The sequence below is a fragment of the Taurulus bubalis genome (genome assembly GCF_910589615.1).
Source record: "Taurulus bubalis genome assembly, chromosome: 18".
Taxonomy (NCBI): domain Eukaryota; kingdom Metazoa; phylum Chordata; class Actinopteri; order Perciformes; family Cottidae; genus Taurulus; species Taurulus bubalis.
The window spans coordinates 115,327-140,000 of NC_136606.1; the positions used below are offsets into that span (position 1 = coordinate 115,327).

Genomic DNA, 24,674 nt, shown 5'->3' on the forward strand with positions numbered 1-24,674 from the left:
AGTGATACTATATAGTATTACTCTGTGTTCTCATGTACTCTAGTTTTTTCTCCTTCAAGTAACGTCTCCTCAGTGTTTTCTTCTAGTAACGTCTCCTTCGTGTTTTCTACTAGTAACGTCTCCTCAGTGTTTTCTACTAGTAACGTCTCCTCAGTGTTTTCTACTAGTAACGTCTCAGTGTTTTCTACTAGTAACGTCTCCTTATTGTTTTCTACTAGTAACGTCTCCTTATTGTTTTCTACTAGTAACGTCTCCTTATTGTTTTCTACTAGTAACGTCTCCTTATTGTTTTCTACTAGTAACGTCTCCTCAGTGTTTTCTACTAGTAACGTCTCCTTCGTGTTTTCTACTAGTAACGTCTCCTCAGTGTTTTCTACTAGTAACGTCTCCTTAGTGTTTTCTACTAGTAACGTCTCAGTGTTTTCTACTAGTAACGTCTCCTTATTGTTTTCTACTAGTAACGTCTCCTTATTGTTTTCTACTAGTAACGTCTCCTTATTGTTTTCTACTAGTAACGTCTCCTTATTGTTTTCTACTAGTAACGTCTCCTTCGTGTTTTCTACTAGTAACGTCTCCTTATTGTTTTCTACTAGTAACGTCTCAGTGTTTTCTACTAGTAACGTCTCCTTCGTGTTTTCTACTAGTAACGTCTCCTTATTGTTTTCTACTAGTAACGTCTCCTTATTGTTTTCTACTAGTAACGTCTCCTTATTGTTTTCTACTAGTAACGTCTCCTTATTGTTTTCTACTAGTAACGTCTCCTTATTGTTTTCTACTAGTAACGTCTCCTTCGTGTTTTCTACTAGTAACGTCTCCTCAGTGTTTTCTACTAGTAACGTCTCCTTAGTGTTTTCTACTAGTAACGTCTCAGTGTTTTCTACTAGTAACGTCTCCTTATTGTTTTCTACTAGTAACGTCTCCTTATTGTTTTCTACTAGTAACGTCTCCTTATTGTTTTCTACTAGTAACGTCTCCTTATTGTTTTCTACTAGTAACGTCTCCTTCGTGTTTTCTACTAGTAACGTCTCCTTATTGTTTTCTACTAGTAACGTCTCAGTGTTTTCTACTAGTAACGTCTCCTTCGTGTTTTCTACTAGTAACGTCTCCTTATTGTTTTCTACTAGTAACGTCTCCTTATTGTTTTCTACTAGTAACGTCTCCTTATTGTTTTCTACTAGTAACGTCTCCTTATTGTTTTCTACTAGTAACGTCTCCTTATTGTTTTCTACTAGTAACGTCTCCTTAGTGTTTTCTACTAGTAACGTCTCAGTGTTTTCTACTAGTAACGTCTCCTTATTGTTTTCTACTAGTAACGTCTCCTTCGTGTTTTCTACTAGTAACGTCTCCTTATTGTTTTCTACTAGTAACGTCTCAGTGTTTTCTACTAGTAACGTCTCCTTCGTGTTTTCTACTAGTAACGTCTCCTTATTGTTTTCTACTAGTAACGTCTCAGTGTTTTCTACTAGTAACGTCTCCTTCGTGTTTTCTACTAGTAACGTCTCCTTATTGTTTTCTACTAGTAACGTCTCCTTATTGTTTTCTACTAGTAACGTCTCCTCAGTGTTTTCTACTAGTAACGTCTCCTCAGTGTTTTCTACTAGTAACGTCTCCTTAGTGTTTTCTACTAGTAACGTCTCCTTAGTGTTTTCTACTAGTAACGTCTCCTCAGTGTTTTCTACTAGTAACGTCTCCTTAGTGTTTTCTACTAGTAACGTCTCCTTAGTGTTTTCTACTAGTAACGTCTCCTTAGTGTTTTCTACTAGTAACGTCTCCTTATTGTTTTCTACTAGTAACGTCTCCTCAGTGTTTTCTACTAGTAACGTCTCCTCAGTGTTTTCTACTAGTAACGTCTCCTTAGTGTTTTCTACTAGTAACGTCTCCTTAGTGTTTTCTACTAGTAACGTCTCCTTAGTGTTTTCTACTAGTAACGTCTCCTCAGTGTTTTCTACTAGTAACGTCTCCTCAGTGTTTTCTACTAGTAACGTCTCCTTAGTGTTTTCTACTAGTAACGTCTCCTTAGTGTTTTCTACTAGTAACGTCTCCTTATTGTTTTCTACTAGTAACGTCTCCTCAGTGTTTTCTACTAGTAACGTCTCCTTATTGTTTTCTACTAGTAACGTCTCCTTATTGTTTTCTACTAGTAACGTCTCCTTATTGTTTTCTACTAGTAACGTCTCCTCAGTGTTTTCTACTAGTAACGTCTCCTTAGTGTTTTCTACTAGTAACGTCTCCTTAGTGTTTTCTACTAGTAACGTCTCCTTAGTGTTTTCTACTAGTAACGTCTCCTCAGTGTTTTCTACTAGTAACGTCTCCTCAGTGTTTTCTACTAGTAACGTCTCCTCAGTGTTTTCTACTAGTAACGTCTCCTTAGTGTTTTCTACTAGTAACGTCTCCTTATTGTTTTCTACTAGTAACGTCTCCTCAGTGTTTTCTACTAGTAACGTCTCCTTAGTGTTTTCTACTAGTAACGTCTCCTTAGTGTTTTCTACTAGTAACGTCTCCTCAGTGTTTTCTACTAGTAACGTCTCCTTAGTGTTTTCTACTAGTAACGTCTCCTTAGTGTTTTCTACTAGTAACGTCTCCTTATTGTTTTCTACTAGTAACGTCTCCTCAGTGTTTTCTACTAGTAACGTCTCCTTATTGTTTTCTACTAGTAACGTCTCCTTATTGTTTTCTACTAGTAACGTCTCCTTATTGTTTTCTACTAGTAACGTCTCCTCAGTGTTTTCTACTAGTAACGTCTCCTTAGTGTTTTCTACTAGTAACGTCTCCTTAGTGTTTTCTACTAGTCCTTAGTGTTTTCTACTAGTAACGTCTCCTCAGTGTTTTCTACTAGTAACGTCTCCTCAGTGTTTTCTACTAGTAACGTCTCCTTAGTGTTTTCTACTAGTAACGTCTCCTTAGTGTTTTCTACTAGTAACGTCTCCTTATTGTTTTCTACTAGTAACGTCTCCTCAGTGTTTTCTACTAGTAACGTCTCCTTAGTGTTTTCTACTAGTAACGTCTCCTTAGTGTTTTCTACTAGTAACGTCTCCTCAGTGTTTTCTACTAGTAACGTCTCCTCAGTGTTTTCTACTAGTAACGTCTCCTTATTGTTTTCTACTAGTAACGTCTCCTTATTGTTTTCTACTAGTAACGTCTCCTTAGTGTTTTCTACTAGTAACGTCTCCTTAGTGTTTTCTACTAGTAACGTCTCCTTAGTGTTTTCTACTAGTAACGTCTCCTTAGTGTTTTCTACTAGTAACGTCTCCTTAGTGTTTTCTACTAGTAACGTCTCCTTAGTGTTTTCTACTAGTAACGTCTCCTCAGTGTTTTCTACTAGTAACGTCTCCTTATTGTTTTCTACTAGTAACGTCTCCTCAGTGTTTTCTACTAGTAACGTCTCCTTAGTGTTTTCTACTAGTAACGTCTCCTTAGTGTTTTCTACTAGTAACGTCTCCTTATTGTTTTCTACTAGTAACGTCTCCTTAGTGTTTTCTACTAGTAACGTCTCCTTAGTGTTTTCTACTAGTAACGTCTCCTTATTGTTTTCTACTAGTAACGTCTCCTCAGTGTTTTCTACTAGTAACGTCTCCTTATTGTTTTCTACTAGTAACGTCTCCTTATTGTTTTCTACTAGTAACGTCTCCTCAGTGTTTTCTACTAGTAACGTCTCCTTATTGTTTTCTACTAGTAACGTCTCCTCAGTGTTTTCTACTAGTAACGTCTCCTTAGTGTTTTCTACTAGTAACGTCTCCTTAGTGTTTTCTACTAGTAACGTCTCCTAATTGTTTTCTACTAGTAACGTCTCCTTATTGTTTTCTACTAGTAACGTCTCCTTATTGTTTTCTACTAGTAACGTCTCCTTATTGTTTTCTACTAGTAACGTCTCCTTATTGTTTTCTACTAGTAACGTCTCCTTATTGTTTTCTACTAGTAACGTCTCCTTCGTGTTTTCTACTAGTAACGTCTCCTCAGTGTTTTCTACTAGTAACGTCTCCTTAGTGTTTTCTACTAGTAACGTCTCAGTGTTTTCTACTAGTAACGTCTCCTTATTGTTTTCTACTAGTAACGTCTCCTTATTGTTTTCTACTAGTAACGTCTCCTTATTGTTTTCTACTAGTAACGTCTCCTTATTGTTTTCTACTAGTAACGTCTCCTTCGTGTTTTCTACTAGTAACGTCTCCTTATTGTTTTCTACTAGTAACGTCTCAGTGTTTTCTACTAGTAACGTCTCCTTCGTGTTTTCTACTAGTAACGTCTCCTTATTGTTTTCTACTAGTAACGTCTCCTTATTGTTTTCTACTAGTAACGTCTCCTTATTGTTTTCTACTAGTAACGTCTCCTTATTGTTTTCTACTAGTAACGTCTCCTTATTGTTTTCTACTAGTAACGTCTCCTTAGTGTTTTCTACTAGTAACGTCTCAGTGTTTTCTACTAGTAACGTCTCCTTATTGTTTTCTACTAGTAACGTCTCCTTCGTGTTTTCTACTAGTAACGTCTCCTTATTGTTTTCTACTAGTAACGTCTCAGTGTTTTCTACTAGTAACGTCTCCTTCGTGTTTTCTACTAGTAACGTCTCCTTATTGTTTTCTACTAGTAACGTCTCCTTATTGTTTTCTACTAGTAACGTCTCCTCAGTGTTTTCTACTAGTAACGTCTCCTCAGTGTTTTCTACTAGTAACGTCTCCTTAGTGTTTTCTACTAGTAACGTCTCCTTAGTGTTTTCTACTAGTAACGTCTCCTCAGTGTTTTCTACTAGTAACGTCTCCTCAGTGTTTTCTACTAGTAACGTCTCCTTAGTGTTTTCTACTAGTAACGTCTCCTTAGTGTTTTCTACTAGTAACGTCTCCTTATTGTTTTCTACTAGTAACGTCTCCTCAGTGTTTTCTACTAGTAACGTCTCCTCAGTGTTTTCTACTAGTAACGTCTCCTTAGTGTTTTCTACTAGTAACGTCTCCTTAGTGTTTTCTACTAGTAACGTCTCCTTAGTGTTTTCTACTAGTAACGTCTCCTCAGTGTTTTCTACTAGTAACGTCTCCTCAGTGTTTTCTACTAGTAACGTCTCCTTAGTGTTTTCTACTAGTAACGTCTCCTTAGTGTTTTCTACTAGTAACGTCTCCTTATTGTTTTCTACTAGTAACGTCTCCTCAGTGTTTTCTACTAGTAACGTCTCCTTATTGTTTTCTACTAGTAACGTCTCCTTATTGTTTTCTACTAGTAACGTCTCCTTATTGTTTTCTACTAGTAACGTCTCCTCAGTGTTTTCTACTAGTAACGTCTCCTTAGTGTTTTCTACTAGTAACGTCTCCTTAGTGTTTTCTACTAGTAACGTCTCCTTAGTGTTTTCTACTAGTAACGTCTCCTCAGTGTTTTCTACTAGTAACGTCTCCTCAGTGTTTTCTACTAGTAACGTCTCCTTAGTGTTTTCTACTAGTAACGTCTCCTTAGTGTTTTCTACTAGTAACGTCTCCTTATTGTTTTCTACTAGTAACGTCTCCTCAGTGTTTTCTACTAGTAACGTCTCCTTAGTGTTTTCTACTAGTAACGTCTCCTTAGTGTTTTCTACTAGTAACGTCTCCTCAGTGTTTTCTACTAGTAACGTCTCCTTAGTGTTTTCTACTAGTAACGTCTCCTTATTGTTTTCTACTAGTAACGTCTCCTTATTGTTTTCTACTAGTAACGTCTCCTTATTGTTTTCTACTAGTAACGTCTCCTTATTGTTTTCTACTAGTAACGTCTCCTTAGTGTTTTCTACTAGTAACGTCTCCTTAGTGTTTTCTACTAGTAACGTCTCCTTAGTGTTTTCTACTAGTAACGTCTCCTTAGTGTTTTCTACTAGTAACGTCTCCTTAGTGTTTTCTACTAGTAACGTCTCCTTAGTGTTTTCTACTAGTAACGTCTCCTCAGTGTTTTCTACTAGTAACGTCTCCTTAGTGTTTTCTACTAGTAACGTCTCCTTAGTGTTTTCTACTAGTAACGTCTCCTTAGTGTTTTCTACTAGTAACGTCTCCTTAGTGTTTTCTACTAGTAACGTCTCCTTTGTGTTTTCTACTAGTAACGTCTCCTTAGTGTTTTCTACTAGTAACGTCTCCTTAGTGTTTTCTACTAGTAACGTCTCCTTAGTGTTTTCTACTAGTAACGTCTCCTTAGTGTTTTCTACTAGTAACGTCTCCTTAGTGTTTTCTACTAGTAACGTCTCCTTATTGTTTTCTACTAGTAACGTCTCCTTATTGTTTTCTACTAGTAACGTCTCCTTAGTGTTTTCTACTAGTAACGTCTCCTTAGTGTTTTCTACTAGTAACGTCTCCTCAGTGTTTTCTACTAGTAACGTCTCCTCAGTGTTTTCTACTAGTAACGTCTCCTTATTGTTTTCTACTAGTAACGTCTCCTTATTGTTTTCTACTAGTAACGTCTCCTTAGTGTTTTCTACTAGTAACGTCTCCTTAGTGTTTTCTACTAGTAACGTCTCCTTAGTGTTTTCTACTAGTAACGTCTCCTCAGTGTTTTCTACTAGTAACGTCTCCTTAGTGTTTTCTACTAGTAACGTCTCCTTAGTGTTTTCTACTAGTAACGTCTCCTTAGTGTTTTCTACTAGTAACGTCTCCTCAGTGTTTTCTACTAGTAACGTCTCCTTAGTGTTTTCTACTAGTAACGTCTCCTTAGTGTTTTCTACTAGTAACGTCTCCTTAGTGTTTTCTACTAGTAACGTCTCCTCAGTGTTTTCTACTAGTAACGTCTCCTTATTGTTTTCTACTAGTAACGTCTCCTTATTGTTTTCTACTAGTAACGTCTCCTTATTGTTTTCTACTAGTAACGTCTCCTTAGTGTTTTCTACTAGTAACGTCTCCTTAGTGTTTTCTACTAGTAACGTCTCCTTATTGTTTTCTACTAGTAACGTCTCCTTAGTGTTTTCTACTAGTAACGTCTCCTTAGTGTTTTCTACTAGTAACGTCTCCTTAGTGTTTTCTACTAGTAACGTCTCCTTAGTGTTTTCTACTAGTAACGTCTCCTTAGTGTTTTCTACTAGTAACGTCTCCTTAGTGTTTTCTACTAGTAACGTCTCCTTAGTGTTTTCTACTAGTAACGTCTCCTTAGTGTTTTCTACTAGTAACGTCTCCTTAGTGTTTTCTACTAGTAACGTCTCCTTAGTGTTTTCTACTAGTAACGTCTCCTTAGTGTTTTCTACTAGTAACGTCTCCTTAGTGTTTTCTACTAGTAACGTCTCCTTATTGTTTTCTACTAGTAACGTCTCCTTAGTGTTTTCTACTAGTAACGTCTCCTTAGTGTTTTCTACTAGTAACGTCTCCTTAGTGTTTTCTACTAGTAACGTCTCCTTAGTGTTTTCTACTAGTAACGTCTCCTTAGTGTTTTCTACTAGTAACGTCTCCTTAGTGTTTTCTACTAGTAACGTCTCCTTAGTGTTTTCTACTAGTAACGTCTCCTCAGTGTTTTCTACTAGTAACGTCTCCTCAGTGTTTTCTACTAGTAACGTCTCCTTATTGTTTTCTACTAGTAACGTCTCCTTATTGTTTTCTACTAGTAACGTCTCCTTAGTGTTTTCTACTAGTAACGTCTCCTTAGTGTTTTCTACTAGTAACGTCTCCTTAGTGTTTTCTACTAGTAACGTCTCCTTAGTGTTTTCTACTAGTAACGTCTCCTCAGTGTTTTCTACTAGTAACGTCTCCTTAGTGTTTTCTACTAGTAACGTCTCCTTAGTGTTTTCTACTAGTAACGTCTCCTTAGTGTTTTCTACTAGTAACGTCTCCTCAGTGTTTTCTACTAGTAACGTCTCCTCAGTGTTTTCTACTAGTAACGTCTCCTTAGTGTTTTCTACTAGTAACGTCTCCTTAGTGTTTTCTACTAGTAACGTCTCCTTAGTGTTTTCTACTAGTAACGTCTCCTCAGTGTTTTCTACTAGTAACGTCTCCTTATTGTTTTCTACTAGTAACGTCTCCTTATTGTTTTCTACTAGTAACGTCTCCTTATTGTTTTCTACTAGTAACGTCTCCTTATTGTTTTCTACTAGTAACGTCTCCTTAGTGTTTTCTACTAGTAACGTCTCCTTAGTGTTTTCTACTAGTAACGTCTCCTTAGTGTTTTCTACTAGTAACGTCTCCTTAGTGTTTTCTACTAGTAACGTCTCCTTAGTGTTTTCTACTAGTAACGTCTCCTTAGTGTTTTCTACTAGTAACGTCTCCTTAGTGTTTTCTACTAGTAACGTCTCCTTAGTGTTTTCTACTAGTAACGTCTCCTTAGTGTTTTCTACTAGTAACGTCTCCTTAGTGTTTTCTACTAGTAACGTCTCCTTAGTGTTTTCTACTAGTAACGTCTCCTTAGTGTTTTCTACTAGTAACGTCTCCTTAGTGTTTTCTACTAGTAACGTCTCCTTATTGTTTTCTACTAGTAACGTCTCCTTATTGTTTTCTACTAGTAACGTCTCCTTATTGTTTTCTACTAGTAACGTCTCCTTAGTGTTTTCTACTAGTAACGTCTCCTTAGTGTTTTCTACTAGTAACGTCTCCTTAGTGTTTTCTACTAGTAACGTCTCCTTAGTGTTTTCTACTAGTAACGTCTCCTTATTGTTTTCTACTAGTAACGTCTCCTTAGTGTTTTCTACTAGTAACGTCTCCTTAGTGTTTTCTACTAGTAACGTCTCCTTAGTGTTTTCTACTAGTAACGTCTCCTTAGTGTTTTCTACTAGTAACGTCTCCTTAGTGTTTTCTACTAGTAACGTCTCCTTAGTGTTTTCTACTAGTAACGTCTCCTTAGTGTTTTCTACTAGTAACGTCTCCTTAGTGTTTTCTACTAGTAACGTCTCCTTAGTGTTTTCTACTAGTAACGTCTCCTTATTGTTTTCTACTAGTAACGTCTCCTTATTGTTTTCTACTAGTAACGTCTCCTTATTGTTTTCTACTAGTAACGTCTCCTTATTGTTTTCTACTAGTAACGTCTCCTTAGTGTTTTCTACTAGTAACGTCTCCTCAGTGTTTTCTACTAGTAACGTCTCCTCAGTGTTTTCTACTAGTAACGTCTCCTTATTGTTTTCTACTAGTAACGTCTCCTTATTGTTTTCTACTAGTAACGTCTCCTTATTGTTTTCTACTAGTAACGTCTCCTTAGTGTTTTCTACTAGTAACGTCTCCTTAGTGTTTTCTACTAGTAACGTCTCCTTAGTGTTTTCTACTAGTAACGTCTCCTCAGTGTTTTCTACTAGTAACGTCTCCTTAGTGTTTTCTACTAGTAACGTCTCCTTAGTGTTTTCTACTAGTAACGTCTCCTTAGTGTTTTCTACTAGTAACGTCTCCTCAGTGTTTTCTACTAGTAACGTCTCCTTATTGTTTTCTACTAGTAACGTCTCCTTATTGTTTTCTACTAGTAACGTCTCCTTATTGTTTTCTACTAGTAACGTCTCCTTAGTGTTTTCTACTAGTAACGTCTCCTTAGTGTTTTCTACTAGTAACGTCTCCTTAGTGTTTTCTACTAGTAACGTCTCCTTAGTGTTTTCTACTAGTAACGTCTCCTTAGTGTTTTCTACTAGTAACGTCTCCTTAGTGTTTTCTACTAGTAACGTCTCCTTAGTGTTTTCTACTAGTAACGTCTCCTTAGTGTTTTCTACTAGTAACGTCTCCTTAGTGTTTTCTACTAGTAACGTCTCCTTAGTGTTTTCTACTAGTAACGTCTCCTTAGTGTTTTCTACTAGTAACGTCTCCTTAGTGTTTTCTACTAGTAACGTCTCCTTAGTGTTTTCTACTAGTAACGTCTCCTTATTGTTTTCTACTAGTAACGTCTCCTTATTGTTTTCTACTAGTAACGTCTCCTTATTGTTTTCTACTAGTAACGTCTCCTTAGTGTTTTCTACTAGTAACGTCTCCTTAGTGTTTTCTACTAGTAACGTCTCCTTAGTGTTTTCTACTAGTAACGTCTCCTTAGTGTTTTCTACTAGTAACGTCTCCTTATTGTTTTCTACTAGTAACGTCTCCTTAGTGTTTTCTACTAGTAACGTCTCCTTAGTGTTTTCTACTAGTAACGTCTCCTTAGTGTTTTCTACTAGTAACGTCTCCTTAGTGTTTTCTACTAGTAACGTCTCCTTAGTGTTTTCTACTAGTAACGTCTCCTTAGTGTTTTCTACTAGTAACGTCTCCTTAGTGTTTTCTACTAGTAACGTCTCCTTATTGTTTTCTACTAGTAACGTCTCCTTATTGTTTTCTACTAGTAACGTCTCCTTATTGTTTTCTACTAGTAACGTCTCCTTATTGTTTTCTACTAGTAACGTCTCCTTATTGTTTTCTACTAGTAACGTCTCCTTAGTGTTTTCTACTAGTAACGTCTCCTCAGTGTTTTCTACTAGTAACGTCTCCTCAGTGTTTTCTACTAGTAACGTCTCCTTATTGTTTTCTACTAGTAACGTCTCCTTATTGTTTTCTACTAGTAACGTCTCCTTATTGTTTTCTACTAGTAACGTCTCCTTAGTGTTTTCTACTAGTAACGTCTCCTTAGTGTTTTCTACTAGTAACGTCTCCTTAGTGTTTTCTACTAGTAACGTCTCCTCAGTGTTTTCTACTAGTAACGTCTCCTTAGTGTTTTCTACTAGTAACGTCTCCTTAGTGTTTTCTACTAGTAACGTCTCCTTATTGTTTTCTACTAGTAACGTCTCCTCAGTGTTTTCTACTAGTAACGTCTCCTTAGTGTTTTCTACTAGTAACGTCTCCTTAGTGTTTTCTACTAGTAACGTCTCCTTAGTGTTTTCTACTAGTAACGTCTCCTTAGTGTTTTCTACTAGTAACGTCTCCTCAGTGTTTTCTACTAGTAACGTCTCCTTATTGTTTTCTACTAGTAACGTCTCCTTATTGTTTTCTACTAGTAACGTCTCCTTAGTGTTTTCTACTAGTAACGTCTCCTTAGTGTTTTCTACTAGTAACGTCTCCTTAGTGTTTTCTACTAGTAACGTCTCCTTAGTGTTTTCTACTAGTAACGTCTCCTTAGTGTTTTCTACTAGTAACGTCTCCTTAGTGTTTTCTACTAGTAACGTCTCCTTAGTGTTTTCTACTAGTAACGTCTCCTTAGTGTTTTCTACTAGTAACGTCTCCTTAGTGTTTTCTACTAGTAACGTCTCCTTAGTGTTTTCTATTAGTAACGTCTCCTTAGTGTTTTCTACTAGTAACGTCTCAGTGTTTTCTACTAGTAACGTCTCCTTAGTGTTTTCTACTAGTAACGTCTCAGTGTTTTCTACTAGTAACGTCTCCTTAGTGTTTTCTACTAGTAACGTCTCCTTAGTGTTTTCTACTAGTAACGTCTCCTTAGTGTTTTCTACTAGTAACGTCTCCTTAGTGTTTTCTACTAGTAACGTCTCCTTATTGTTTTCTACTAGTAACGTCTCCTTATTGTTTTCTACTAGTAACGTCTCAGTGTTTTCTACTAGTAACGTCTCCTCAGTGTTTTCTACTAGTAACGTCTCCTTAGTGTTTTCTACTAGTAACGTCTCCTTAGTGTTTTCTACTAGTAACGTCTCCTTAGTGTTTTCTACTAGTAACGTCTCCTTAGTGTTTTCTACTAGTAACGTCTCCTTAGTGTTTTCTACTAGTAACGTCTCCTTAGTGTTTTCTACTAGTAACGTCTCCTTATTGTTTTCTACTAGTAACGTCTCCTTATTGTTTTCTACTAGTAACGTCTCGGTGTTTTCTACTAGTAACGTCTCCTTATTGTTTTCTACTAGTAACGTCTCCTTAGTGTTTTCTACTAGTAACGTCTCCTTATTGTTTTCTACTAGTAACGTCTCCTTAGTGTTTTCTACTAGTAACGTCTCCTTAGTGTTTTCTACTAGTAACGTCTCCTTAGTGTTTTCTACTAGTAACGTCTCCTTAGTGTTTTCTACTAGTAACGTCTCCTTATTGTTTTCTACTAGTAACGTCTCCTTATTGTTTTCTACTAGTAACGTCTCAGTGTTTTCTACTAGTAACGTCTCCTCAGTGTTTTCTACTAGTAACGTCTCCTTAGTGTTTTCTACTAGTAACGTCTCCTTAGTGTTTTCTACTAGTAACGTCTCCTTAGTGTTTTCTACTAGGAACGTCTCCTTATTGTTTTCTACTAGTAACGTCTCCTTAGTGTTTTCTACTAGTAACGTCTCCTTAGTGTTTTCTACTAGTAACGTCTCCTCAGTGTTTTCTACTAGTAACGTCTCCTTAGTGTTTTCTACTAGTAACGTCTCCTTAGTGTTTTCTACTAGTAACGTCTCCTTATTGTTTTCTACTAGTAACGTCTCCTTATTGTTTTCTACTAGTAACGTCTCAGTGTTTTCTACTAGTAACGTCTCCTCAGTGTTTTCTACTAGTAACGTCTCCTTAGTGTTTTCTACTAGTAACGTCTCCTTAGTGTTTTCTACTAGTAACGTCTCCTTATTGTTTTCTACTAGTAACGTCTCCTTATTGTTTTCTACTAGTAACGTCTCCTTATTGTTTTCTACTTGTAACGTCTCCTTATTGTTTTCTACTAGTAACGTCTCCTCAGTGTTTTCTACTAGTAACGTCTCCTTATTGTTTTCTACTAGTAACGTCTCCTCAGTGTTTTCTACTAGTAACGTCTCCTTAGTGTTTTCTACTAGTAACGTCTCCTTGGTGTTTTCTACTAGTAACGTTTCCTTAGTGTTTTCTACTAGTAACGTCTCCTTATTGTTTTCTACTAGTAACGTCTCCTCAGTGTTTTCTACTAGTAACGTCTCCTTATTGTTTTCTACTAGTAACGTCTCCTCAGTGTTTTCTACTAGTAACGTCTCCTTAGTGTTTTCTACTAGTAACGTCTCCTTAGTGTTTTCTACTAGTAACGTCTCCTTATTGTTTTCTACTAGTAACGTCTCCTTAGTGTTTTCTACTAGTAACGTCTCCTTAGTGTTTTCTACTAGTAACGTCTCCTTATTGTTTTCTACTAGTAACGTCTCCTCAGTGTTTTCTACTAGTAACGTCTCCTTATTGTTTTCTACTAGTAACGTCTCCTTATTGTTTTCTACTAGTAACGTCTCCTCAGTGTTTTCTACTAGTAACGTCTCCTTATTGTTTTCTACTAGTAACGTCTCCTCAGTGTTTTCTACTAGTAACGTCTCCTTAGTGTTTTCTACTAGTAACGTCTCCTAATTGTTTTCTACTAGTAACGTCTCCTCAGTGTTTTCTACTAGTAACGTCTCCTTAGTGTTTTCTACTAGTAACGTCTCCTTATTGTTTTCTACTAGTAACGTCTCCTCAGTGTTTTCTACTAGTAACGTCTCCTTATTGTTTTCTACTAGTAACGTCTCCTCAGTGTTTTCTACTAGTAACGTCTCCTTAGTGTTTTCTACTAGTAACGTCTCCTTAGTGTTTTCTACTAGTAACGTCTCCTTAGTGTTTTCTACTAGTAACGTCTCCTTATTGTTTTCTACTAGTAACGTCTCCTTATTGTTTTCTACTAGTAACGTCTCCTTAGTGTTTTCTACTAGTAACGTCTCCTTATTGTTTTCTACTAGTAACGTCTCCTTAGTGTTTTCTACTAGTAACGTCTCCTTAGTGTTTTCTACTAGTAACGTCTCCTTAGTGTTTTCTACTAGTAACGTCTCCTTATTGTTTTCTACTAGTAACGTCTCCTCAGTGTTTTCTACTAGTAACGTCTCCTTATTGTTTTCTACTAGTAACGTCTCCTCAGTGTTTTCTACTAGTAACGTCTCCTTAGTGTTTTCTACTAGTAACGTCTCCTTAGTGTTTTCTACTAGTAACGTCTCCTTATTGTTTTCTACTAGTAACGTCTCCTTAGTGTTTTCTACTAGTAACGTCTCCTTAGTGTTTTCTACTAGTAACGTCTCCTTATTGTTTTCTACTAGTAACGTCTCCTTATTGTTTTCTACTAGTAACGTCTCCTCAGTGTTTTCTACTAGTAACGTCTCCTTATTGTTTTCTACTAGTAACGTCTCCTCAGTGTTTTCTACTAGTAACGTCTCCTTAGTGTTTTCTACTAGTAACGTCTCCTTAGTGTTTTCTACTAGTAACGTCTCCTAATTGTTTTCTACTAGTAACGTCTCCTCAGTGTTTTCTACTAGTAACGTCTCCTTAGTGTTTTCTACTAGTAACGTCTCAGTGTTTTCTACTAGTAACGTCTCCTCAGTGTTTTCTACTAGTAACGTCTCCTTAGTGTTTTCTACTAGTAACGTCTCCTTAGTGTTTTCTACTAGTAACGTCTCCTTAGTGTTTTCTACTAGTAACGTCTCCTTATTGTTTTCTACTAGTAACGTCTCCTTAGTGTTTTCTACTAGTAACGTCTCCTTATTGTTTTCTACTAGTAACGTCTCCTTAGTGTTTTCTACTAGTAACGTCTCCTTAGTGTTTTCTACTAGTAACGTCTCCTTAGTGTTTTCTACTAGTAACGTCTCCTTATTGTTTTCTACTAGTAACGTCTCCTCAGTGTTTTCTACTAGTAACGTCTCCTTATTGTTTTCTACTAGTAACGTCTCCTCAGTGTTTTCTACTAGTAACGTCTCCTTAGTGTTTTCTACTAGTAACGTCTCCTTAGTGTTTTCTACTAGTAACGTCTCCTTATTGTTTTCTACTAGTAACGTCTCCTTATTGTTTTCTACTAGTAACGTCTCCTTAGTGTTTTCTACTAGTAACGTCTCCTTATTGTTTTCTACTAGTAACGTCTCCTTATTGTTTTCTACTAGTAACGTCTCCTCAGTGTTTTCTACTAGTAACGTCTCCTTATTGTTTTCTACTAGTAACGTCTCCTCAGTGTTTTCTACTAGTAACGTCTCCTTAGTGTTTTCTACTAGTAACGTCTCCTTAGTGTTTTCTACTAGTAACGTCTCCTAATTGTTTTCTACTAGTAACGTCTCCTCAGTGTTTTCTACTAGTAACGTCTCCTTAGTGTTTTCTACTAGTAACGTCTCAGTGTTTTCTACTAGTAACGTCTCCTCAGTGTTTTCTACTAGTAACGTCTCCTTAGTGTTTTCTACTAGTAACGTCTCCTTAGTGTTTTCTACTAGTAACGTCTCCTTAGTGTTTTCTACTAGTAACGTCTCCTTATTGTTTTCTACTAGTAACGTCTCCTTATTGTTTTCTACTTGTAACGTCTCCTTATTGTTTTCTACTAGTAACGTCTCCTCAGTGTTTTCTACTAGTAACGTCTCCTTATTGTTTTCTACTAGTAACGTCTCCTTAGTGTTTTCTACTAGTAACGTCTCCTTATTGTTTTCTACTAGTAACGTCTCCTCAGTGTTTTCTACTAGTAACGTCTCCTCAGTGTTTTCTACTAGTAACGTCTCCTTATTGTTTTCTACTAGTAACGTCTCCTTATTGTTTTCTACTAGTAACGTCTCCTTATTGTTTTCTACTAGTAACGTCTCCTTAGTGTTTTCTACTAGTAACGTCTCCTCAGTGTTTTCTACTAGTAACGTCTCCTCAGTGTTTTCTACTAGTAACGTCTCCTTATTGTTTTCTACTAGTAACGTCTCCTCAGTGTTTTCTACTAGTAACGTCTCCTCAGTGTTTTCTACTAGTAACGTCTCCTCAGTGTTTTCTACTAGTAACGTCTCCTTATTGTTTTCTACTAGTAACGTCTCCTCAGTGTTTTCTACTAGTAACGTCTCCTCAGTGTTTTCTACTAGTAACGTCTCCTTGGTGTTTTCTACTAGTAACGTCTCCTCAGTGTTTTCTACTAGTAACGTCTCCTCAGTGTTTTCTACTAGTAACGTCTCCTTGGTGTTTTCTACTAGTAACGTCTCCTTAGTGTTTTCTACTAGTAACGTCTCCTTATTGTTTTCTACTAGTAACGTCTCCTCAGTGTTTTCTACTAGTAACGTCTCCTCAGTGTTTTCTACTAGTAACGTCTCCTCAGTGTTTTCTACTAGTAACGTCTCCTTAGTGTTTTCTACTAGTAACGTCTCCTTAGTGTTTTCTACTAGTAACGTCTCCTTATTGTTTTCTACTAGTAACGTCTCCTCAGTGTTTTCTACTAGTAACGTCTCCTCAGTGTTTTCTACTAGTAACGTCTCCTTAGTGTTTTCTACTAGTAACGTCTCCTCAGTGTTTTCTACTAGTAACGTCTCCTCAGTGTTTTCTACTAGTAACGTCTCCTTAGTGTTTTCTACTAGTAACGTCTCCTTAGTGTTTTCTACTAGTAACGTCTCCTTATTGTTTTCTACTAGTAACGTCTCCTCAGTGTTTTCTACTAGTAACGTCTCCTCAGTGTTTTCTACTAGTAACGTCTCCTTAGTGTTTTCTACTAGTAACGTCTCCTCAGTGTTTTCTACTAGTAACGTCTCCTTATTGTTTTCTACTAGTAACGTCTCCTCAGTGTTTTCTACTAGTAACGTCTCCTTAGTGTTTTCTACTAGTAACGTCTCCTTAGTGTTTTCTACTAGTAACGTCTCCTTAGTGTTTTCTACTAGTAACGTCTCCTTATTGTTTTCTACTAGTAACGTCTCCTTAGTGTTTTCTACTAGTAACGTCTCCTTAGTGTTTTCTACTAGTAACGTCTCCTTATTGTTTTCTACTAGTAACGTCTCCTTAGTGTTTTCTACTAGTAACGTCTCCTTAGTGTTTTCTACTAGTAACGTCTCCTTAGTGTTTTCTACTAGTAACGTCTCCTTATTGTTTTCTACTAGTAACGTCTCCTTAGTGTTTTCTACTAGTAACGTCTCCTTAGTGTTTTCTACTAGTAACGTCTCCTTATTGTTTTCTACTAGTAACGTCTCCTTAGTGTTTTCTACTAGTAACGTCTCCTTAGTGTTTTCTACTAGTAACGTCTCCTTAGTGTTTTCTACTAGTAACGTCTCCTTATTGTTTTCTACTAGTAACGTCTCCTTAGTGTTTTCTACTAGTAACGTCTCCTTAGTGTTTTCTACTAGTAACGTCTCCTTATTGTTTTCTACTAGTAACGTCTCCTTAGTGTTTTCTACTAGTAACGTCTCCTTAGTGTTTTCTACTAGTAACGTCTCCTTAGTGTTTTCTACTAGTAACGTCTCCTTAGTGTTTTCTACTAGTAACGTCTCCTTAGTGTTTTCTACTAGTAACGTCTCCTCAGTGTTTTCTACTAGTAACGTCTCCTCAGTGTTTTCTACTAGTAACGTCTCCTTATTGTTTTCTACTAGTAACGTCTCCTTAGTGTTTTCTACTAGTAACGTCTCCTTATTGTTTTCTACTAGTAACGTCTCCTTATTGTTTTCTACTAGTAACGTCTCCTTATTGTTTTCTACTAGTAACGTCTCCTTAGTGTTTTCTACTAGTAACGTCTCCTTAGTGTTTTCTACTAGTAACGTCTCCTTAGTGTTTTCTACTAGTAACGTCTCCTTATTGTTTTCTACTAGTAACGTCTCCTTATTGTTTTCTACTAGTAACGTCTCCTCAGTGTTTTCTATTAGTAACGTCTCCTTAGTGTTTTCTACTAGTAACGTCTCCTTAGTGTTTTCTACTAGTAACGTCTCCTCAGTGTTTTCTACTAGTAACGTCTCCTCAGTGTTTTCTATTAGTAACGTCTCCTTATTGTTTTCTACTAGTAACGTCTCCTTATTGTTTTCTACTAGTAACGTCTCCTTATTGTTTTCTACTAGTAACGTCTCCTCAGTGTTTTCTACTAGTAACGTCTCCTCAGTGTTTTCTACTAGTAACGTCTCCTTATTGTTTTCTACTAGTAACGTCTCCTTAGTGTTTTCTACTAGTAACGTCTCCTTAGTGTTTTCTACTAGTAACGTCTCCTTATTGTTTTCTACTAGTAACGTCTCCTCAGTGTTTTCTACTAGTAACGTCTCCTCAGTGTTTTCTACTAGTAACGTCTCCTCAGTGTTTTCTACTAGTAACGTCTCCTCAGTGTTTTCTACTAGTAACGTCTCCTCAGTGTTTTCTACTAGTAACGTCTCCTCAGTGTTTTCTATTAGTAACGTCTCCTTATTGTTTTCTACTAGTAACGTCTCCTTATTGTTTTCTACTAGTAACGTCTCCTTAGTGTTTTCTACTAGTAACGTCTCCTTAGTGTTTTCTACTAGTAACGTCTCCTCAGTGTTTTCTACTAGTAACGTCTCCTTAGTGTTTTCTACTAGTAACGTCTCCTTAGTGTTTTCTACTAGTAACGTCTCCTTATTGTTTTATACTAGTAACGTCTCCTTATTGTTTTCTATTAGTAACGTCTCCTTAGTGTTTTCTACTAGTAACGTCTCCTTAGTGTTTTCTACTAGTAACGTCTCCTCAGTGTTTTCTACTAGTAACGTCTCCTTAGTGTTTTCTACTAGTAACGTCTCCTCAGTGTTTTCTACTAGTAACGTCTCCTTAGTGTTTTCTACTAGTAACGTCTCCTTAGTGTTTTCTACTAGTAACGTCTCCTTAGTGTTTTCTACTAGTAACGTCTCCTTAGTGTTTTCTACTAGTAACGTCTCCTTAGTGTTTTCTACTAGTAACGTCTCCTTAGTGTTTTCTACTAGTAACGTCTCCTCAGTGTTTTCTACTAGTAACGTCTCCTCAGTGTTTTCTACTAGTAACGTCTCCTCAGTGTTTTCTACTAGTAACGTCTCCTTATTGTTTTCTACTAGTAACGTCTCCTTATTGTTTTCTACTAGTAACGTCTCCTTATTGTTTTCTACTAGTAACGTCTCCTCAGTGTTTTCTATTAGTAACGTCTCCTTATTGTTTTCTACTAGTAACGTCTCCTCAGTGTTTTCTACTAGTAACGTCTCCTTATTGTTTTCTACTAGTAACGTCTCCTTATTGTTTTCTACTAGTAACGTCTCCTCAGTGTTTTCTATTAGTAACGTCTCCTTAGTGTTTTCTACTAGTAACGTCTCCTTAGTGTTTTCTACTAGTAACGTCTCCTCAGTGTTTTCTACTAGTAACGTCTCCTCAGTGTTTTCTACTAGTAACGTCTCCTCAGTGTTTTCTACTAGTAACGTCTCCTTATTGTTTTCTACTAGTAACGTCTCCTTATTGTTTTCTACTAGTAACGTCTCCTTATTGTTTTCTACTAGTAACGTCTCCTTAGTGTTTTCTACTAGTAACGTCTCCTCAGTGTTTTCTATTAGTAACGTCTCCTTAGTGTTTTCTACTAGTAACGTCTCCTTAGTGTTTTCTACTAGTAACGTCTCCTCAGTGTTTTCTACTAGTAACGTCTCCTCAGTGTTTTCTACTAGTAACGTCTCCTCAGTGTTTTCTACTAGTAACGTCTCCTTATTGTTTTCTACTAGTAACGTCTCCTTATTGTTTTCTACTAGTAACGTCTCCTTATTGTTTTCTACTAGTAACGTCTCCTCAGTGTTTTCTATTAGTAACGTCTCCTTATTGTTTTCTACTAGTAACGTCTCCTTAGTGTTTTCTACTAGTAACGTCTCCTTATTGTTTTCTACTAGTAACGTCTCCTCAGTGTTTTCTACTAGTAACGTCTCCTCAGTGTTTTCTACTAGTAACGTCTCCTCAGTGTTTTCTACTAGTAACGTCTCCTCAGTGTTTTCTACTAGTAACGTCTCCTCAGTGTTTTCTACTAGTAACGTCTCCTCAGTGTTTTCTATTAGTAACGTCTCCTTATTGTTTTCTACTAGTAACGTCTCCTTATTGTTTTCTACTAGTAACGTCTCCTTAGTGTTTTCTACTAGTAACGTCTCCTTAGTGTTTTCTACTAGTAACGTCTCCTCAGTGTTTTCTACTAGTAACGTCTCCTTAGTGTTTTCTACTAGTAACGTCTCCTTAGTGTTTTCTACTAGTAACGTCTCCTTATTGTTTTCTACTAGTAACGTCTCCTTATTGTTTTCTATTAGTAACGTCTCCTTAGTGTTTTCTACTAGTAACGTCTCAGTGTTTTCTACTAGTAACGTCTCCTCAGTGTTTTCTATTAGTAACGTCTCCTTAGTGTTTTCTACTAGTAACGTCTCCTTAGTGTTTTCTACTAGTAACGTCTCCTTATTGTTTTCTACTAGTAACGTCTCCTTATTGTTTTCTATTAGTAACGTCTCCTTAGTGTTTTCTACTAGTAACGTCTCAGTGTTTTCTACTAGTAACGTCTCCTCAGTGTTTTCTATTAGTAACGTCTCCTTATTGTTTTCTCCTACTAGTAATGTCTCCTTAGTGTTTTCTACTAGTAACGTCTCCTCAGTGTTTTCTACTAGTAACGTCTCCTTAGTGTTTTCTACTAGTAACGTCTCCTCAGTGTTTTCTACTAGTAACGTCTCCTCAGTGTTTTCTACTAGTAACGTCTCCTCAGTGTTTTCTATTAGTAACGTCTCCTTATTGTTTTCTACTAGTAACGTCTCCTTATTGTTTTCTACTAGTAACGTCTCCTTAGTGTTTTCTACTAGTAACGTCTCCTTAGTGTTTTCTACTAGTAACGTCTCCTCAGTGTTTTCTACTAGTAACGTCTCCTTAGTGTTTTCTACTAGTAACGTCTCCTTAGTGTTTTCTACTAGTAACGTCTCCTTATTGTTTTCTACTAGTAACGTCTCCTTATTGTTTTCTATTAGTAACGTCTCCTTAGTGTTTTCTACTAGTAACGTCTCAGTGTTTTCTACTAGTAACGTCTCCTCAGTGTTTTCTATTAGTAACGTCTCCTTAGTGTTTTCTACTAGTAACGTCTCCTTATTGTTTTCTACTAGTAACGTCTCCTTATTGTTTTCTACTAGTAACGTCTCCTTAGTGTTTTCTACTAGTAACGTCTCCTTATTGTTTTCTACTAGTAACGTCTCCTTATTGTTTTCTATTAGTAACGTCTCCTTAGTGTTTTCTACTAGTAACGTCTCCTTATTGTTTTCTACTAGTAACGTCTCCTTAGTGTTTTCTACTAGTAACGTCTCCTTATTGTTTTCTACTAGTAACGTCTCCTTATTGTTTTCTATTAGTAACGTCTCCTTAGTGTTTTCTACTAGTAACGTCTCAGTGTTTTCTACTAGTAACGTCTCCTCAGTGTTTTCTATTAGTAACGTCTCCTTATTGTTTTCTCCTACTAGTAATGTCTCCTTTGATTAGGGTCTGGTTTCTCTTCTGTCCCAGTGTTCTCCTCCTGGTGGTTGACCTCTCCTGGTTTCTTTTCTGTCCTCAGGGTCCTCCCATCACTGTGCTCCCCCTTACACCTAAAATTGGAATGGGCAAACCGGCCATCTCCAAGAGGAAGTTCTCCCCTGGCAGAGCCAGGCTCAAACAGGTTTGTGACCTTTGACCTCTGGTTTAGTTTCAGTTTAGTTGAATTGATTTCTTTTCAACTATTAACCCTAACCCGTGATCTATTTTTTATTTCATGACTGACATGTATTTAACACGCTGACTGACATGTATTTAACACGCTGACTGACATGTATTTAACACGCTGACTGACATGTATTTAACATGTAGACTGACATGTATTTAACATGTTGACTGACATGTATTTAACATGTAGACTGACATGTATTTAACATGTTGACTGACATGTATTTAACATGTAGACTGACATGTATTTAACATGTTGACTGACATGTATTTAACACGCTGACTGACATGTATTTAACATGTAGACTGACATGTATTTAACATGTAGATTGACATGTATTTAACACGCTGACTGACATGTATTTAACATGTAGACTGACATGTATTTAACACGCTGACTGACATGTATTTAACACACTGACTGACATTTATTTAACATGTTGACTGACATTTATTTAACATGTTGACTGACATGTATTTAACATGTAGACTGACATTTATTTAACATGTTGACTGACATGTATTTAACATGTTGACTGACATGTATTTAACATGTAGACTGACATGTATTTAACATGTAGACTGACATGTATTTAACACGCTGACTGACATGTATTTAACACGCTGACTGACATTTATTTAACATGTTGACTGACATGTATTTAACATGTTGACTGACATGTATTTAACATGTTGACTGACATGTATTTAACATGTAGACTGACATGTATTTAACACGCTGACTGACATGTATTTAACACGCTGACTGACATGTATTTAACACGCTGACTGACATGTATTTAACATGTAGACTGACATGTATTTAACATGTTGACTGACATGTATTTAACATGTAGACTGACATGTATTTAACATGTTGACTGACATGTATTTAACACGCTGACTGACATGTATTTAACATGTAGACTGACATGTATTTAACATGTTGACTGACATGTATTTGACACGCTGACTGACATGTATTTAACATGTAGACTGACATGTATTTAACATGTAGATTGACATGTATTTAACACGCTGACTGACATGTATTTAACATGTAGACTGACATGTATTTAACACGCTGACTGACATGTATTTAACACACTGACTGACATTTATTTAACATGTTGACTGACATGTATTTAACATGTAGACTGACATGTATTTAACACGCTGACTGACATGTATTTAACACGCTGACTGACATGTATTTAACACGCTGACTGACATTTATTTAACATGTTGACTGACATTTATTTAACATGTTGACTGACATTTATTTAACATGTTGACTGACATGTATTTAACATGTAGACTGACATGTATTTAACATGTAGACTGACATGTATTTAACATGTAGACTGACATGTATTTAACATGTAGACTGACATGTATTTAACATGTAGACTGACATGTATTTAACATGTAGACTGACATGTATTTAACATGTAGACTGACATGTATTTAACATGTAGACTGACATGTATTTAACATGTAGACTGACATGTATTTAACATGTAGACTGACATGTATTTAACATGTTGACTGACATGTATTTAACACGCTGACTGACATGTATTTAACACGCTGACTGACATTTATTTAACATGTTGACTGACATTTATTTAACATGTTGACTGACATGTATTTAACATGTAGACTGACATGTATTTAACATGTAGACTGACATGTATTTAACATGTAGACTGACATGTATTTAACACGCTGACTGACATGTATTTAACACACACACACACACACACACACACACACACACACACACAGCCGTTGTAGCGCCCAGCTCTAATGTATAAATACACGTGTATAAGTACAGTATGTCTGTCGTCGGTAACATTGGGTCATTTTTACTTTTAGCTGGTTTCACTTGATGTTTTGTGCCTGTTGAGTTTATGAAGCTGCTTTATGCCCCGCCCCTCAGGGGTCATGGTGGGGTCACCCCAGGGTGCTCAGCCCGCCCTCGTCCTCCCAGGACTCCATGGGAGAGGACAGCCTCAAGCCCCGCCCACCGGACACGCCCCTCTGGAGCATGAAAGTGGTAAAGAAGCGCACCCGAACTCTGATATGTGCAGTGTTTGATGACTGATGTTAACTCCCACCTTCCTCCCTCGTTCCCTTCTCCCTCATTCGCTTCCTCATGTCCTTTCCCACCTTCCTCCCTCGTTCGCTTCCTCATGTCCTCTCCCACCTTCCTCCCTCGTTCCCTTCCTCACGTCCTCTCCCACCTTTCTCCCTCGTTCCCTTCCTCACGTCCTCTCCCACCTTCCTCCCTCGTTCCCTTCCTCCCTCGTTCCCTTCCTCCCTCGTTCCCTTCCTCACGTCCTCTCCCACCTTCCTCCCTCGTTCCCTTCCTCCCTCGTTCCCTTCTCCCCTCTCAGGGTCGTGGTTCAGGGTTTCCGGGGAGGAGGAGGTCCAGAGGAGGAGGTCTTGGAGGAGGAAGAGGAGGGAGAGGAAGGAGCCGGCTGAAGACTCAGGACTGTCTGACTGTGTCACCTGGAGTAAGAACACACACGCACACACACGCACACACACACACACTCACATACACAGACACATACACGCACACACACAGAGACACATACACACACACGCACACAGAGACACATACACACACACGCACACACACGCACACACACACACACTCACATACAGAGACACATACACACACACGCACACAGAGACACAGACACACACACGCACGCACACACACACACACACACACACACACACAGACACACACACACACACAGACACATACACATACACGCACACAGAGACACATACACACACACGCACACAGAGACACAGACACACACACGCACACAGAGACACATACACACACACGCACGCACACACACACACACACACACACACAGAGACACATACACACACACGCACACAGAGACACAGATACAGACACACACACGCACACACACACACACACACACACACACACACACACACACACAGGATGTTGATGAAGTCGTGTGTGTGTCAGTGTGTGTATGTGGAGCCGGTCCAGCCGAAGGAGGAAGAGGAGAACTCGATGCACAACACGGTGGTGATGTTCTCCACCTCGGACCACTTCACCCTCAGACAGGTAAACGCTCACCTGAGAACCTTTCAGAAGATAACGTGGTTCCTCTTCAACATGTGTCCAACACTCTCTGTCTGTGTGCGTGTGCGTGCACAGGACATGTGTGTGGTGTGTGGGAGCTTCGGCCAAGGCGCTGAAGGCCGACTGTTGGCCTGTTCTCAGTGCGGACAGTGTTACCATCCCTACTGCGTGAACGTCAAGGTCAGTGCTGTTAGCATCAAGGTCATCAGTGCTGTTAGCGTCAAGGTCATCAGTGCTGTTAGCATCAAGGTCATCAGTGCTGTTAGTGTCAAGGTCATCAGTGCTGTTAGCATCAAGGTCATCAGTGCTGTTAGTGTCAAGGTCATCAGTGCTGTTAGTGTCAAGGTCATCAGTGCTGTTAGCATCAAGGTCATCAGTGCTGTTAG

At 37.7% G+C, this 24,674-nt stretch overlaps 1 protein-coding gene across 1 annotated transcript in view; it reads left to right on the forward strand.

The window, feature by feature from the left end:
• The window catches only part of LOC306750668 (histone-lysine N-methyltransferase 2C-like), a gene marked incomplete at its 5' end in the record, with an annotated part of 99,901 nt that overhangs the window by 16,411 nt on the left and 58,816 nt on the right, over nucleotides 1-24,674 (forward strand). The window contains 5 exons of the mRNA XM_079234135.1: nucleotides 21,004-21,109; nucleotides 23,069-23,208; nucleotides 23,549-23,668; nucleotides 24,169-24,270; nucleotides 24,364-24,468. Coding sequence (XP_079090261.1) covers nucleotides 21,004-21,109; nucleotides 23,069-23,208; nucleotides 23,549-23,668; nucleotides 24,169-24,270; nucleotides 24,364-24,468 — 573 coding nt within the window. The remainder of the gene's footprint in view (nucleotides 1-21,003; nucleotides 21,110-23,068; nucleotides 23,209-23,548; nucleotides 23,669-24,168; nucleotides 24,271-24,363; nucleotides 24,469-24,674) is intronic.